Source organism: Atractosteus spatula, chromosome 26 (assembly GCF_055471065.1).
Source record: "Atractosteus spatula isolate fAtrSpa1 chromosome 26, fAtrSpa1.hap1, whole genome shotgun sequence".
Lineage (NCBI taxonomy): Eukaryota > Metazoa > Chordata > Actinopteri > Semionotiformes > Lepisosteidae > Atractosteus > Atractosteus spatula.
The window spans coordinates 4,815,481-4,832,643 of NC_142731.1; the positions used below are offsets into that span (position 1 = coordinate 4,815,481).

Here is a 17,163-nt window from a genome sequence, read left to right on the forward strand (position 1 = left end):
CTAAATATCAATATTGCAAAGGTCATATCCAGCCAATTCTTCAACGATCTATTGGAATCCACTCATCTTCATGAGGAGAAGTCTACCCTAGGTGCACTACTTCTTAATTTCCATTTGTGATCCAAGGTCCTAGTTTCTTCGTTGATCCTGAAGTCGTTGAATTAGCTTGTTGATACCTTTCCAATTTTGAATACTTCTGTGCACCCTACCGATGTCTTCTGTGTGAGAGTGGGGAAGCTTTTAAACCAAAAGCTTTTAAGCCAAACCAAACTGAGGCACCTTGGAGAAAGGATATTAACCTTAGTGGCTCTTATTTGAGCTCTCCAGGGCTGCAGAGTTCTGTGCTCAGTGTTGATGTTCATTGAGATTGTCACTGAGAGGAGGCCAGTATTTGATTCTTTGGTTTCAATGTCTTTTTCTTTTCCATGAACTTATAAATTCAACTGCATTACATCCACAAACCTGCTAGTTGCATGCTGGTCGGGCAATCTTGTTCACAGGTAGCTAGTACAGACTGACACAACTGGCAGCTCAGTACAGGTGTATGCAAGAAAAGTGCCTATTAAACTGCTCAAATTTAAGACTTTGTGGAATATACTGTGTCTTTAATCATGTGTAATAAGCATTATCTGTTTTATTTGCTATTAGGAACAGTGGAGAGGCTATACAGATGCAGTTGCTTGATGTGTATGTCTATACATAAAAGCCAGCTTTCAGTTGTTTGTGTTATGTCCCCATCTGTTTTTAGATTACGCTATAAGAGGATTTAGATTTTACAGTGAAAATACTAGGCAAGGGGAACTGTGTCAGTATCTGACAGACTACCTGAGGTCAATGAAGAAAACACACAGGAGGATTTAATGGACAGCCGGTACAGAGAGCAGCTTAAAGTGCCAGGACACTGAGTTTCTTCACATTACTTGCTCAAGGAAACTGCACAGCCGGGTTGAATATTTCTGAAGCAACATATCCATGTCGAACAGAAAGTATGAGTAACATTGCACAGCTGCAAACACAGAGGTTCTGTGCTCAGTGGTCTAAATATGGAGCGTGACTTTCTGCACACTGCAACTTACGTGCGAGGACGGGGCCACTGGGGGTGTCGTCATGGATGTAATGGAAGACTGAAATGATAGAAAAAAATATTAGCTTTGCAATGTAGAGGAAGGACATTTACTGTCAACTCTTTCTAAGGGGGTGGGGATTCCGGATGGACAGATTACTGTTATGTCACTAATACGGTCTACATGCTTATCATAATTAATTCAAAGTTCTTGCACAAACTGACATAGAGATATAGGTCAGATATGAAGATGTTTATATACTAAAATGTCAAAATGGCATGCAATGCAAGTCAGTAGAGACCACATCAAATAGAAACTTTATACTTTTTCTACAGCATTGGCTGCATATTTGAATATTCACTTCCTTTTATTTCCAGAGTGTCAATGCTAAACTTGCACAATTTATTGTCAGTTTGCAGATCATTTACAGTGATCGTGCTAGGTTATAGGACAGTTTTCAGAACCGAATGCGTTGGATTAAGAGGGGACCATTAATGATTCTTACGGCATTGCTGTTAGAACACCTGTTTGTGTTGTGTATGGAGCTCAGCGCAGGGTGGTGGGGGCATGTTGGTAAATCATTATTTTAAAAAAAATCTGATGTTAGGCACAACATGATTTTTTTCTAAATCCCTTATTTGTATGCCCTTTAAATAACGCATCCCTTTGACTTGCTTCATTTAAACCTTTGCCCTGGTCCAACAGAGAAATGGAACAGGACAAGGGAAAAAGACCACAGCTTGATGTGACACAGCAGACTGACACTGTGCTTGGGATGGTTCCAGCTTAAGGCATGACTGAGCTATTGACAGGCAGAGGGATTGAAGTGGAGAGACAGCAGGTAAAGCAAGTGCACTGAAGCCCAGACGTTCTTAAGGCTGGATTCCTGCCTACGCTCTCCTTGTGTGGCCTGGCTGCGACCTGTGGGGTGGCTGGGAAAAGCCAGACAGCTCCAGCAGGTGAAAAGGAGAGTTAAGCTCTCTCTGCCTCTCAGCACACAAACACACAGAGAATTACGGACTGTAGAGGAAATCCTGCTGAGATCTCTGCATTAAAGGGGAACTGCAGTCCCAATTTCTCAGACCATTTATTACATCTCGGTAACAAAATACATTAATTGATGGCATAGAAATTTTTTACAGATATTGAATTAAGCACAAAACCGTGAACTTTATGAAAGTATTTTAAGTTGCCATGTTGTCGTAAATCTCTGGTCTTCATCACAGTTCTCACAAATTGTGACGTGATGTGGCCCTTCCTGCTCACTAGTCACTGTAACGATTAGTGTAATGTGATGTACGAGTGAATAAGTGCAGGTTATGCAGCAGAAATTTCACTACAGAAAGTTTCCAACATGATCTGCATGCAGCGTTAACAAGTTCCTTTTATTGCCAAAACCATCTCGAGAGCAATACTTCTATTGGACTAAAAGAGATGGATTCAAAAGCCTGCTTGTTTACAATGTAATAGGGCCACCTCACTTCACTGGAAGTTTTGGTACCTCGTTCTCAGAACATGACGCTGCACTTATGGTACCTGGAAACAATGTCTATTTTGTGATGTAAATTGGAGGTTTTACAAGTTACTGTGTACATTTTATTTTTATTGTGGTTTGAAATGCACTCATCAATGCCGATTAAATAGTGTTGGAGTTCCCCTTTAAAGAGTTAGAGCCTCTAAGTGCTAATAGCATCACTGATTATGCATACTCATTTCACTAAAACATGTTTTATTATTGTCATTATTCTGGAATTTCATCTTTCTGATGTGTCATTGCATTGTACACAAAACCTTTCAAACAGTATTGTTTTCATTAGTGCATATGCAATGAATGCAAATATTAAAGAAGTGAACAGATGAAATCTCCATTTATAGATAAAGCAGATTTAAGATAACAGGAATGAGGAACTCCAGTTCTGGAGTGTTGGGTTCCTGCATGATTTTGAGGCGTCTTTCAATTAACACCTCATTAAGACCTGGAAAACACAGCTGATCTGAGTTCTTATTCACTTAATTGGTTTCCTTCAGCCATTAGGGCCTGAGACATCATAAAAACAGAAATAAATGCTGCAAGCCAAGCAGCAAAGGTCTACTTCATAGATCTCCATGCCTGCTCCTGTATGCAAGGAGACATTAAACCGGCACACTTTTTACATGCTTGGATTGTGATCTGATCAATTAAGTAATTCTGAGATGATTGGATTCCCTTTATTTGAGCAACTGTCCTGTCTGACTGACCAATAACCTGTGAATTACAGTTGATTGGAAGTAATGTATAAATATCTGGATCATAATTAATGGTTATGGCTCAAATAAACTGAGAGAAATTAATAAATTGAAAAAACACTGAGCATTAGCCTTGGACAGCCTAGATTTCGGAGAGCAGGTCATGTTCTGATTTATTGTGCCACTTGATTCTAATTAGTGCTAAAGAGAAATCTTATTGGATCAGGTGAGCTGCTGTTAAGCCTGAAGATCCTCTTAATGCCCATAATCAATCCAATAAAAACTGCAACGAGATACAAGTGAGGCACAATTGGGAAAGATCCAGAGTAAGAGAAGTACAACTATTACAGTGAAGCAATACAGTGCACATGTGATTTTTCAAGTGAGTAGCTTAGTAAACCCGATACTGTGGCTCAATAACTAAAACATGAGCATGTTATTACTCTACACGATCCCCCTGGTCTGCAGCCGTTGGATTCCAGCGTGACACTGCTGCACGTTCATTGAGACCATCTTGGCAGGAGGTGTTCAGCAGCTTTGTGAGCCACAGCTGAGTCTTGTGGACACAGATCAACTCGAAAAACATCCACACCGTTCCTTTAGAAGTTCCTGGTCCTGCTGACCCACAAACCTGTTGGTCTGTATTCTAGCCGAGCCCTCAGTGATACCATCAGACCCTTCATTGTCTTAATAAGATTAATTTGAACTTCTCGCTCCCAACTCTTAAACATTTTGGAGCTTTAACTGTGGTATTTTGTAAGTGAAATAAAATCCCAAACTTGGGATTTTAAAAATACGACAAAATGCAAATATTCATTTCCTCGTCTCCAGAGCCGATTCCCTCTGTTCAAAGGCTTCGCGTGTTTGCTTAGGAAATGCATCGCTCCTGGTGGAGCGGGAGGAGCCTCACCGGGTCCGCTGTACCAGGGGTCGGCCTCCAGCGGGATGGGGGGGAGGACCGGGGGGAAGGTGCCGCAGTTGGACTCCACCAGCTCTCCCTGCACGGTGAGGTTGAACTCGGTGCCGTTGGGTCTGAAGTAGAACTTGAGTGGGGCGATGTTATTGAAGCGCACCCCCGACAGGCAGCCGATCAGACCCGGGGAGTTGTGCCGCTGGACTTCGTAGTCGACCTCGCCCACCTCTGCAGTTCGGAACCAAACAGGAACAAAAACCCAAAGGTTATCAGTTCACACCCGTAACTGTTCCCTTCTCTGGTGCCTGTGAGATACAGTCCTCTACTGGTGCATCTACGCTACCATTTCATTACAAACCGACATGAAATAAGTGCAGTACAATGCCAAAAATAATTGTAGTAGCTCCTCTGCCTCAATGATGGTACAACTTTCAGGAATTCTCTGGTTTTTCATGTACAGCACAGTATGCCTAAACACAAAAGTCCAATGGGTTTTGCTTTTCCCAATATGCAGCTAAATCAGCACAGCTCGGCGCTCAGGCCCCTGCTTCCCTGAACCAGGTAATTCTCCCAGCATCCTTTGTATAACAAAGCAGCACCTCCCAGACAGCACAGAACTCTGCTGGAGTATGCCAGAAGGTCAGGCCTCCCTCCACAACAGAATTCAACACCAGGCTCCAGGATCCACGGCTTTGACGTCACTTGTCTGTGTGAGGCCCTGTGCGAAGTGTGGGACTCAGTTGCATATGTGCTCTCAACATTTTACCATACTAATAGGGATGTCATTACTCCATCACATCCAACAAGTAACACCAATGAGCCATTAGCCGGGGGCACTATACTGTAAACAGGCGCCGTCCTTCGGATGAGACGTAAAACCGAGGTCCTGACTCTCTGTGGTCGTTAAAAATCCCAGGGCGTTTCTCGAAAAGAGTAGGGGTGTAACCCCGGCGTCCTGGCCAAATTTCCCATTGGCCTTTACCAATCATGGCCTCCTAATAATCCCCCTCTATGAATTGGCTACATTACTCTGCTCTCCTCCCCACTGAGAGCTGGTGTGTGGGGAGCGTTCTGGCGCACTATGACTGCAGTCGCATCATCCAGTCTGGGCTGCACACTGGTGGTGGTGGATCCCCATTACCTGTAAAGCGCTTTGAGTGGAGTGTCCAGAAAAGCGCTATATAAGTGTAAGCAATTATTATTATTATTATTATTATTATTAAATTTAAAATTCCACCTTGTCCTGGAATATTCCTCAGGACTAGAGGCTTATGAAGTTACCCAGCAGTGTTCCAATATGGATGTGAAGGCTGAATCCCGAATGTAAGAATGAATGGAATCAGTATTGGACAAAGCACAACCTGGACACCTAGGGGAAAACAGTAGACCAACAGGGAGGCCATGTGGAAGATGGGAAGATGAAATGAAGAAGTCTGCTCAGACTCAAGGAGCAGAAGATGGGAATCTGTGAATGGACCTTGGACAAAGCAGAGCTGAAGGTGGCAATGGTCACAGTCATTTTGGGGGTGCATCTTACCCATCACCCTTCCAAGAAAGAGGGACTTCGGGGAGTCAAATTTGGTTTCTTGCAGCACAGGGATGGCTTCCCAGATGGGGGCTGTGTAATCCACCTGCAATTTAAACACGAAACAGGACGAAACAGCTCAGAAGAACACCCAGGGGAAAGCAATGGCAAATTGAGGAATGAATTTTGCGCGAGACTGGAGTGGTCTTGGGTGGGACCAGAAGCCTCTTCGATTGCAATTTAAAAATTTTCAAATTTTAAGACTAACTAAGGATTAGGATTATGATGTAATAGTGAAGGATGGACTTGGCAGTAAAGAGATTAGGAAAATACATGCATGGAAGAATGGTGAAGATCAAATAGAAGGACATTAAATTGTTATAATATATTACATACTACTATATTATTTTAGGAATATTAAAGAATAATAGCTCCACAAACTACAAACATAACCCACAGCAAGTCTCCTGCAGATATTTTAATTAATAAAAAACACAATCTTCCTTTTCTAATTGTATCTCATTATTTTCTGTGGGCCATTAATCGTGGGCCTTTTCAAACGAATCTCAGAGAATGAGGTATGCTCAGTCCGTGTACATTTAGCCCTGGGGCTGTAAAGCTCTGAGGGATATTCCCTTGCAGCGAGTCCCACACTTGAGACCTATAACTGGTGTGGACGACTGCGGAGCCGCTGGTCTGTACCTGAATGCGGATGTATCTGTCCGTCCTGGTAATGTTCACAATGTGAGGGTACCCATCAGCCAGGTTCCTTGAGGACACGAGGTATGTATGGGCGAATAATCCCAGCCTGTATTTCAAATCCAGGCTACCTGGAGGAGGGTAACAAAAAAGCTTCAGGACTCGTTTAGTTTAAATCCACCTGGTGATCTGCCCTTTGTTTATGTCCGAGCCCCAACAACCTCTGTCACAGAGAAGAACGAGAAAAGGTAAGTATACTCCCGTTTCTTAATTCACCAGATAAAGTGAATTAAGAACCGTTTATGGATTCTGTGGTGCAGCAGGAAGAGGCTGCCATTAAACAATGTGGTATAAACCCGTGTCTTTCCAGATAAAGGACTGAATGGTAGTGCAACACCAGATAGATAGGAGGGGCCTTTCCTAGGTGTCCACACACTGGCCAGAGAAGGTCAGAGGTCTGCTAGGAGAAGCTGGAAGATGACCAGATATGGGCCTCAACCCCTTAGCCCCTTCAAGAAATATAGCTTTAGCACAAATTCTAACAGGTAATGAATATAAGTCACAGAAAACTTGCATTCTGTAGCTATCATGCTACGGTAACCCCAATATGTTGTAAAACTTTCAGGTCTGGAGGCAGTGGGCTGGGTAGTAATCTCTTCACGTGAGCCTTAGAGGGTGAAAACCAGTTAAGCTGCAGCTACAACAGTTGCAGTAAATAAAACAGGAGATTTTCCATATTCTGGGTCCTGAGAATTATCTTTCCCACAACAAACCAACGACCCTTTGGTCTGGAGCCACAAGTACAATTCCACACTACTGCCGGTAGGTTTGAACTGGATTTGTGTTTTCTCTGCCCTCCTTGCACAATCAGCTACTGTGGTTTGTCCAACACCTGACAGCCTGTGGGTGTGCTGCTCGAGGTTTTAACTCTGCTGCTGGCGCATCAGGCTCACAGTGTGAAAGAGCAGCAGATGGCCTGACAGTATGAGCCTGGGATGACGCATGCAGTTTTCATGTCTTTGTGTTCCACCAGCAGGCCTACGGTAGCTGGGAGGAGAAATGGGTTTCTCAGAAATGATTGAACAGAACTGATCATTGTCATATTGACTTCCAGTCTGCACCAGTTTGATCACTATGACTGTGCCACAAGTTTGAAAACATACTACTTATTTTCTGTTTCTATAGAAAATGCCAGGCAGCCCAGTGGAACAGTAGTTAGCATTGCTACCTCACAGCGCTGGAGCCCTGGGGTTCTGGGTTCAATTCCAGACCTGGGGGTTGTGTCTGTGTGGAGTTTGTATGTTCTCCCTGTGTTCTCGTGGACTTCCTCCTGGTGCTCAGGTTTCTTCCCACAGTCCAAAGACCTACTGGTAGGTAGGTCTGGGAAAACTGGCCCTGATGCTAGTGTGTACTGTACAGTATGTGTGTGTCTGTGTCTGCCCTGTGATGGACTGGCGTCCTGTCCAGGGTGTATCCTGCCTTGTGCCCCCTGCTTGCTGGGATAGGCTCCAGCTCCCCTGCGCCCCTGAAATAGATGAAGCACATTAGAGAATGGATGGATAGATAGGTAATGCCATCATTCTTAAAGTCATTCCAACACATCTCACTCATTATTCACATTTAATTTCTAATAAGAACATATGAATAGTGTCGCCCTTCTTATGTTCTTATTCTAAACTAGCAGTGGCTAGAGATCAGCGTGGGGAGTCGGAGTGAGTGGGGGTGTGGAGTGTTGATGCTGGCGGGGGGCTGTGCACCGCGTCCCAGTTACCATCGTTTTTGAGGATGATGGCGATGAAGTCCTTTCCGAAGGAGCTGACGTAAAAAAGCACAGCCGGCTTCTCGGTGGTGCTGAAGCTCAGCTCGATCTCCTCGCTGGTCTGGTTGTAGCCCAGGCTGAAGTTGTAGGGGTCCAGCGTGTTGGCGAACCGCGCGTCCTCCGAAATCGCCTCCGTGCGGATATTGTAGCGCAGCCAGGTTCCGGGCCCGAAGTAGCCTCCAATGTCTGGCAAAAGAAAAAAAGAGAAAATTCCAGGTAAGGATTCCACAAATCTGGATCACAGAAGGGCCAGAACTGTTAGTGGGTTCAGCAGTGTTTACATCTGAGATCTGTTGTCTGTTTTCTCAGGGCATCATCATTCCTTCCATGAACCGAAGATTTATCTGGGCGCCAGATGGAGTCATTCATTTTTTTCACTCCAGAGCAAACTGGTTTTTTGAAGGTTTATGTGAACTAGCAACAGCACAAGGGGGTAAGTATTCACTTTCACAGGTTCTGCTGGATATGATTTAGAAATCAAAAAGTTTGAGGTGACTGAATACTTGATCAAGAAGTTTGAGAAGTTCTTATTTTAACTGGCAAACAGTTATTGCTGTCACTTCTGGTGTATTGTGCACACCCAGATTTACAGTGTGTATAATATCTATAATATAGAAAATATGTACTGTAGTTTATTTTGACTTGATCCTTCAGGTCACGATTTTAGTCTCTTGGGGTGTTCAGAGACTGTCCAGTGGGTCCCCAGAAAAAAATGGGGAAACTTTTCACCTCCTCAGCCCAGCAGTGAACAGAGGGTTTGTTACCCTGTGTTTCTGCTTTTTAATTTAATGTGTCTCCATTGTAACAATGAATGTATTCACTTCAAATTATTGACTTCATGCACAAATGCGGGCTGGTATACGATTTTAATGAGCATAAATCGCACTTTATATGTAGCAATGAATAAAATATTTACAAATGACAAATATTTGACTCCAGCTATTGTCAATGTTATTAATACAATTAATAATATGATAATGCACTTAATCATTACTAAGTTTCTCTTAGTACAGGGTTATTGAGACTGTATTACTCTTCTCTTATTATATTATGTTTTGAGAGGTTTATAAATTAATTATTATTCCCTATTCTAAAGTTTCTGCAGACGTTTTATACTGAATAAGCTGAACTAACTAAAATATAAAATTCTGCTCAGGAGAGTCTTCTTTCACAATTACTGGCATGTTGCCCACAAAAATACCCACAACAGAGCATGCAGCAGAACCCACAGGGACACATGAAGTGCACAGTGCCTCCTCAGAGATTAAAGGAGGCCGATAAGAAAGTGCTGTAGTAGAAATGAAATGTACAGCAGATCCTTATCTCAGGAAAGTTGCAAGTCACAGTTCTGGAACACAAACCAGTGAGCCCAGAATGTGATTTTCAGGAAGGAGTCTAATTCCTCAGACAATGTACTGACACTGTTCAGATTGTTTGCAGTGAGTCAGGCACTTCTAGCTTTCTCTGGTGGCTGTAAACGCTTTTTAAAAAGTAGCTTGTAAGGGCTGCAGAGCACAGAGAAGTCTTTACCTTTGGAACAGTAGAACCCTTCGAAGGCAGTGCTGTTGCAGTCGCACAAGTAGTGTCCATATTTCTCCACGCATCGGCCCCCATTCCTGCAGGGCACTGTGGCGTTCAGGCACTGGCCTGTACAGTTCAGCCTGATCCCCTCCTTATCGCTGACTTTCCCTTCCAGGTCAAGGGTCACCCCATTCATCCGTAACCCCCGGAGACAGCCAAGGTAGGCTCTGAGCTTGTGCTCGGCGGCACCTGATTGGAAGAGACAAGCCAAGCCTTTGCACTTCAGTGACACTTTAATTGTACACTAAATTGCTAAGGCATGTAGGTTTAGGTGGAAAAAGCACAGAATTTCGGCGCTTTCTGTTTAAATACAATTAACCTCTCTTTGAAAAAACTTGTAGGTAACTATACATTAATTTTCTGCCTTAGAGGACTAAGGCACAAAATGGACTTGTTAAATGTTGTGTTTTATTGTACTTTCATATACTTTTTTTTTCAAACAAAAGCTTAATTGTATTATGAATAAGTATAAAATACATACAAATAAGGGGTGTCTGCAACAGTTTGTGTCGGATACCAGCAATTCTGTTCTCCTGGTGGAACATGAAATCCCTGAGTTACCTGTACACACACTCATTTCAACATATCTCGGAACTTGTTGTTTTATTAAGAAAGAGATAAACCCTGGTTCCAAATCTGTCATTTCTAATCAACATTAAAATGTTTTGTATATTCTGTGTTTTTAACTTATTTTGAGTACACTGTGCTACAACAATACCATGTATCATATGTTATATACTTGGCATGTAGAATATGTCTTTCAAGGAACATCTGTCAAAAATGTGATGTTGGTAGACCAGTTGGTGTCTTTCCTCCTTTTAGAAAAAGAAATTCCTAAACACTCTAATTTCCTAAATTCCAAATGCCCCAGCATCGTCATGGGGGGCAGTGTGCTGAAGGAAAAGCCATCCTTCAGGGTTGAAAATTAACCAAACTCCTGAGTACTTGTGGTTAGTAAAGGTCACCTTTTGGACGATTTGTAAGAACGGTTGTGCTAACCCCTGGCTAAACTCCCTTTCAGACTTGAATAGCTGATAAATTTGCCATGCACTTGAATTGAAAAGGCGGTTTTCACTATTTTCCACCTCATGTTGTATATAGTAGGTTGGGGCACCCAGGTAATGCTGTACTTCAGTGGAGAAGGAAGTCCCCTCCCCTTCTGGGCAAAAAACTGTACAAATTCAAGGATTTATCTACTAGCTTTTCTGTTTCAGCAATACAATTCAGGTAGAGACTTTTAGTTGGTAAAATGTTACATACATCAGCTTAATTGTACAGTGTATCTGCCTGCCCCTAAATCTTGCCTTGCAATAGGTAGTCCAGACATGCCCTGCTGCAGCAGTGAAGCACTGCTCATGAATGAAAGTTTTCCGCCCCAGACGCACCCACAAAGAGAGGCTTGGTGAACTCCATGGTGACATAGGTCTGGGGTGGGAATCTGCGCACAGCCCAGGGCTGGTAGTCCACCTTCAGCCGGGCCAGCTTCACGTTAATCTCAGCCTTGACGTGGTGCCATTCGTCGTCGTTCAGGTGCCAGGGCGACTTGAGGGTCACGTTGATGATTCCATCGCCCACGCTGAAGATGAAAAGCAGCTCCGTGGTGCCTTAATCACAGAACAAGGCGGCTGATTAGACCGTTATGGAGAACCGGAGGAAGGTGAAGAAGCTGCTAGGTTTTTTTCTTCGGAAAGGTTCCTGAGTGCAACATGCTCTCAACAATTACAGGAAAAGGAATTTACATGCACAACATCTAATTATCGCCTTATTAAGGTTTAAACAAAATGTTGCCTGTTGACCTAAAAATGATGATCTCATCTGCTTTGTGAATACGGTATGTTTAGAGCGTTTACTGCCCTTTGCTTCTGAAAAGATCGGACGTTTGCTTTGCCTTGATTTGCCTTCTCTAAGCTGGGGGAAGAGGAGAAGCCGCCTTACTGTTGAGCTCCACTCGAATGAAGTTGCGGTGGCGGTCGTCAGAGTTCTCCAGGAAGACGCCGTGATCGGATGTGGTCTTGAAGTAAAAGGTGATGTCGGCGCTGGTGCCGGGCCTGAAGGTGGGGAAGACCATGTGCGTGGCTTTTGTGAAGGCCACAGTGTTCCAGGTGTTTCCTGTTGGGGAATAAAAAGCAACAGAAAACGGCTCTGTAGCAGCAGGAGATCAAAACTTCATGGGGTCACAGGCAATCAGAAATATCACCGACTCAATATCAGGGGACAGTAATACATCGGTTGCAGAAAAATAACTACTGCCTAACAGCGCCAAGTAACTCTTTCAGATTCAAAATGGCCTTTTTTGCCTTTGTGTAATAGATCATTGTGACATGACTTACGATCTCCGAAGCAGCGCAGTGGCCCAACGCTGAACTTGCCCTCAGAGCCGGTCCTGTTGGTGTCTCCAACCACCACCTGAGTCACGGGCATGTGATCCCTGTAGTTCAGCAGCCCCCTGTCATAGTGCCTGGGTGGAGAGGCAGAAATATCAGGAACACTGCCAATACCGTTCGGGTGTCGGCTGAGAAGGGTGCACTTGGAGTCGAGGCAGATCTACGATATCAATTTCGTCCAGTCAAAACGTTCCCTCCGACGATCCTTTATTAAAAATGCACGCGTCAGAAAGGTTGGTGGATGAAATTTTTTTTTCTACAAACCAAGAATCTGGACAAAAGGCGGGGGAGGGGGACAAAGCCATTTCCAGATCTGCATCTCATTCCAAATGCAGTTGCAATTGGGCAGAACTGCATGTCTTCCTCTCACCATTGCCTGTAATCAGCGTCGCAGTTGCAGGAGAACTTGATGTCTGTGCAAGTCCTGTTGATGCCACAGCCACACTTCTGAATCCCAGGAAAGGAGCCTCCCCAGTACATGTGTCTCTCGCCATAACGCCCAATCCAGTAGCTGAAGGGCTTTCCAGCTGGGAAAGGATAGAGATTGAAATGATCGACACAGTCAACCAAAAGGGCTCCTTTCAGTGAGAATCCAAAGAAATCCACAGAATGCAACTGCTTAGCGCTGTGATTCCTGATCCTGCGGAGTCTGCAAGTTTTCAGTTCTCTTTAGAGCACCAGCACCTGAGGACTGTTTGCAGTTGTGTCCAAATAAGCCGATCAAGAGCTGATTGAGGTGGGCAAGTGCTGAGCTGGAATGAAAACACACAAACACACTTGGCCCTCCAGAGCTGAGACTGGATACACCTGCATAAGTTCCGAAGTGCATTTTAAAAGCTTTATTACTGCTAATTGGTGAAGCAACACCAACGAATGAAGCAAACAAGTTAGAATGGCTTTTTTTTTCTAGGAAAAATGGATCAGTTCTATTTAAATATTCACCTGCAACAATACATAGCATTGTAGGTTTTTCTGTGTGCTTAAATTACAGCAAGAGCCCTAGAACCAACCCAGCATTCGCCAGGAACTGAGTGAGCCCCAGAACAAGCCGGTCTGCTCTCCGTTTTCTTTTTTCTCAACGGAGAAAAATCTACACTAAGAGGAACAGCAATGGTAAACATTTAAAATATAAATGGAGTCCAAAGTGAGTATGGAGATGAAGCCCCGTCTTCACTACCAGGAGTCCCAATCCGAACAGGGTCAGAAGTGTGAACAGACTTACAAGGAGTGTTGAGGAGCCGCGACTTGTAGCAGGAGTAGTCAATCCACTGCTCACAGTAGCTCGAGGTGTTGGCCAGAGCTGTCACTTCGTCCCAGGAGGCGTTGTAGTATTGCACGTCGCCGATGTAGGGCCTGTTGGCGCGGGAGCCCGTTACCTTGGTGGCCACGATCCTGCTGTGCCTCACTTCCGTCCAGGCCTTGGTCGCTAAGGGACAGAGCGGGGCGTCTCGTCAGGACGGCCTGTTTCTGCCACAGGAGGGGCGCGGGGAGGTATGGGGGCAAACCTAGTGCCAAATTCCCCCATCAGACACTGTAGGCACAGTGCCTAGGGCCTACCAAACTTTTAAGGCCTACGAAGGAGGGAAACACTAGTGACTAAGGAAAAACGAGCTGAAACACCATGCTTGCGATCGACTCTAGGTGCTCCAAGTCAATAATCACGTGCTCTCCAGCGGCTGTTCTAGAAACTAGAAGAATCGAAGCAATGGTCGCACGACTCGCTCCATCAATCACGTGGTTCAGCATTAGAATAGCTTAAAGTGCATCATGTCAGTCGAGGTCATTCAATTGGCATTTAACCCTCTTTTTGCACATTTGGGAGTGAAAGTGCCAAGGGCCTACGAACACCACAATCCAGCCCTGGGCAGACCAGTGGAGCCGATGGGAGTTATCCCTACCTCTCATGTTACAGTAGACTACAAAAGGCTTCAGCGGGCCGCTCAGGTCCGGGTCGATGGTGTAGTTCCCTGAAGACGTCTTCCCGTTGAGCCGGTACGCCTCACATGACTCTTTGTAGACCGCTGAGAGCACAGGGAAGCAAGAGCTGCACTCAGGTCACATCGTTTATGTAGGAAACAGACTTCGAACACACTGAAAACGAGTATGTGAAAATACAATAACACCCAAAAAACGGGAACAAAAAAGTGTTGGAAAAGATATATATGACTCTAGGAATGACTGGAGAAAAATAAACAGCATTACAATCTCTTTCTGTACTTGAGGCCTGCTCAACATTTAGCCCTTCTTCTCTGCTCAGCTGCAGTACTTCAGTACAAAGAGCATCTAAATTGCTATATTGCTTCTACTGATTACCAACTGCAGAAATGAAGCTGCTGCAAAACTCTCCAGATGGAGCCAGATTAATTCTCTGGCTCTGGTCTCAAGACCATTACCTGCTGCTTAGAAATAAGAAACTCATGATACGACTCCACATGGAATTTTAAATTTAGATAGCTAGCTAGTCGTTTAATAATGATATTTAAAGAAGATATCTTGGGGCAGTTGTATTTTTGGAGTTTTACATAAAAAACCAACTGCAGTCTGTGTCAGTCTTACCGTTCACCTATGGCAAGACACAGCAGAGATTACAGTTCCTGTTTGAAAACAATTAATCAGTCATACCATAAAACTGTCTACAGATTATTTTCTGTTGAGCAAAAATGGTAGCATGCTGTTATTTTTTACAACTCAAAAGTCAATGACATGTCAGTGGTGAAGTGATATGGACTAGATACCTAACATTCTGTGGAAAAGATAAAAGGAACAGTGGCTCTTCCAAGGTTTGGCAAGGACACCCCAAGAAAACACAGAACTCAACAGTACGTACAGTACACTCACATTTATGGCAGACCTCCCCTTTGTACCCCGTATTGTCACAGAGACACATGAAGTCATCCCAAGACTGGATACACTTCCCCTCATGCTCACAGAGGTTCGGGGTACACCTGGGGGTGACCCAGACGCAGAGAAAGAGAGGAACAAAAAGAAGAGGCGAGAGTGATTACTCACTGCAGAGAGGGGAAGTGCAAACAGATTGATATTTCACGGCTGCTTGAAGACCACTCAAGCATTTCGAAGGATGTTACAAGGCCTGAAAGGATCAGGACCAAACAGCCTGGCATGCCTAAAGTAGCTTCCCTGAGCCCCACCAATGGGTGCGTTTCAAAATCTTTTAGCATCTTCTACAGGTTTTAAACAGACATCCATGGAGAACAAAGTATTCTACCGATCTACAGAGAAGAACATCTATGTGGGTCGTCTGATCTTATTGTAGACCACACTCAGAGTTGGTTGGCCAATGTGGAAGCAGTAAGATTAGATAAGATCACTTTATTGGCCATATACGATTTCTTGCATTAGGAATTCGTCTTTTTGCACACCCCAGCTTGCTCTCCATAGGACACACAGACAGGGAGAGAAGCTTGGGGTCAGAGCGCAGGGTCAGCCTTGCTCAGGGGCCCAACGGAGTAGGATTCCGCTGCTGGCTGTGGGATTTGAACCGGCAACCTTCCAGCCACAGGCGCAGATCCTTAGCCACAGTGCCACCGCCCATAATTCCCATAATTCCCAACCTCTTGCATGTCCCTGTCCTACCGGTCACTGATTCCGCAGGTGCCCAGCAGGAGCTCAGAGTACCGGCCCCGGCGCCACTTCAGAATGATGTCAATGTCCACAGGATCACCATCGATGAAGATCTGCTGCATGCAGCCATGAAAAGCCTTGAGCTTGGTCTCACATCTTTCACCATTATTTCCCTTGGGGCATCCTGAAAGCCAGACAGAAACCCATACAAGCAGAGACGTCACCAACAAATGGTATTTAAACCCTAGAGTTTCCAACAAGTTCCAGCAGAGCAATGTGTTCATTAGTTATATGATTGAAGTGTAATACCAACATAAAAAACTGAGTAGATATAGTGACTATAGTAATAAAAGATTTGAATCTCTTCAGACTCAATCAAGGGTTACCATGAGTGGACTTGGTACAAGAATTCAGATCCCTAAAACAAGATGAAAACGGCATGCATGTCTTACACCAAGAGCAGTGAGTTTTTGCAACTAGCTACCAACCCGTACTGTGTTGTGATCCTTCAATAAACCACTTATAAGACTGTCCAATTAGTATTCTGTTAGCAATATAGGACATATAGGACAACAGGACAAAATAGGACTTGTCCAGTCTTTTATAATTTTTTTTTTACCTTGTTAATGCTAGTTGCTGGAATAAGACATGGAATAAACCTTTACCTATTTCTTTGCAGAGTACAGAATTACTATCTGCGGATATAGGTCATCCCTCTGATGTAAGAGATCGGTGTTGCTCCAGTAGTGTCCCTTAACTGTGGAACTCCAGAATGGAAAGACCAAAGATTCCAAAGGGTTTTGTTCTACCTCAGCCCCCAAAGGTAACCAACCGCCAGTGCGCTGCTATTCCGCTCACCTCCGAAATAGTAAATGTCACCAGTGCGTATGGTGAAGACACTGGTGATCCGGAGAGGAGAGCCCTCGTTCTCATCGATGATCACCGTCACAGAGTTATCTCTGGCCACCAGATCCACCGTGTGCCAGAATCCATCGTTCAGACGATATCCTGGTGGCACAATGTCAAAACCATAAAGAGGTTTGCTGTGGGATCCGCTGGCGCACAATAAGAGTGAGCAGTACAGAATAATATGATCTTTGGGAAACTCAGACTAAGGAGAGCTTATAGTTTAAGGGAAGCAAAATCTACAAAAAATACCATGGAAAACTCTCATAAGGAGATCCATAAGGCTGGCCTTAAATGCTGGATTTTATGATATAGAGCGTGATGTTTGAAATGAAAGTCCAGGCTGAAAAATTGCAGAATAACAGGAATGCTTTGCTTTCTGCATTTATAGCTTGTGGTGTACGTAGGATCAGAATGATCAGAATGATCAGTGAAATGACTAATTGCGTGTCTGGGGTTTTGCT

The 17,163-nt window shown here is 44.1% G+C and overlaps 1 protein-coding gene across 1 annotated transcript in view; it reads right to left on the reverse strand.

Annotated features, from left to right (window-relative positions):
* cntnap1 (contactin associated protein 1) overlaps nt 1-17,163 on the reverse strand; it is a 39,899-nt gene that overhangs the window by 4,893 nt on the left and 17,843 nt on the right. The window contains exons 9-23 of the mRNA XM_088906024.1: nt 16,652-16,801; nt 15,806-15,977; nt 15,050-15,156; nt 14,110-14,232; nt 13,434-13,637; nt 12,582-12,738; nt 12,158-12,285; nt 11,763-11,936; nt 11,213-11,431; nt 9,777-10,016; nt 8,199-8,432; nt 6,431-6,558; nt 5,741-5,834; nt 4,201-4,431; nt 1,077-1,124 (exon numbers count right to left, since the gene is read on the reverse strand). Coding sequence (XP_088762150.1) covers nt 1,077-1,124; nt 4,201-4,431; nt 5,741-5,834; nt 6,431-6,558; nt 8,199-8,432; nt 9,777-10,016; nt 11,213-11,431; nt 11,763-11,936; nt 12,158-12,285; nt 12,582-12,738; nt 13,434-13,637; nt 14,110-14,232; nt 15,050-15,156; nt 15,806-15,977; nt 16,652-16,801 — 2,409 coding nt within the window. The remainder of the gene's footprint in view (nt 1-1,076; nt 1,125-4,200; nt 4,432-5,740; nt 5,835-6,430; nt 6,559-8,198; nt 8,433-9,776; nt 10,017-11,212; nt 11,432-11,762; nt 11,937-12,157; nt 12,286-12,581; nt 12,739-13,433; nt 13,638-14,109; nt 14,233-15,049; nt 15,157-15,805; nt 15,978-16,651; nt 16,802-17,163) is intronic.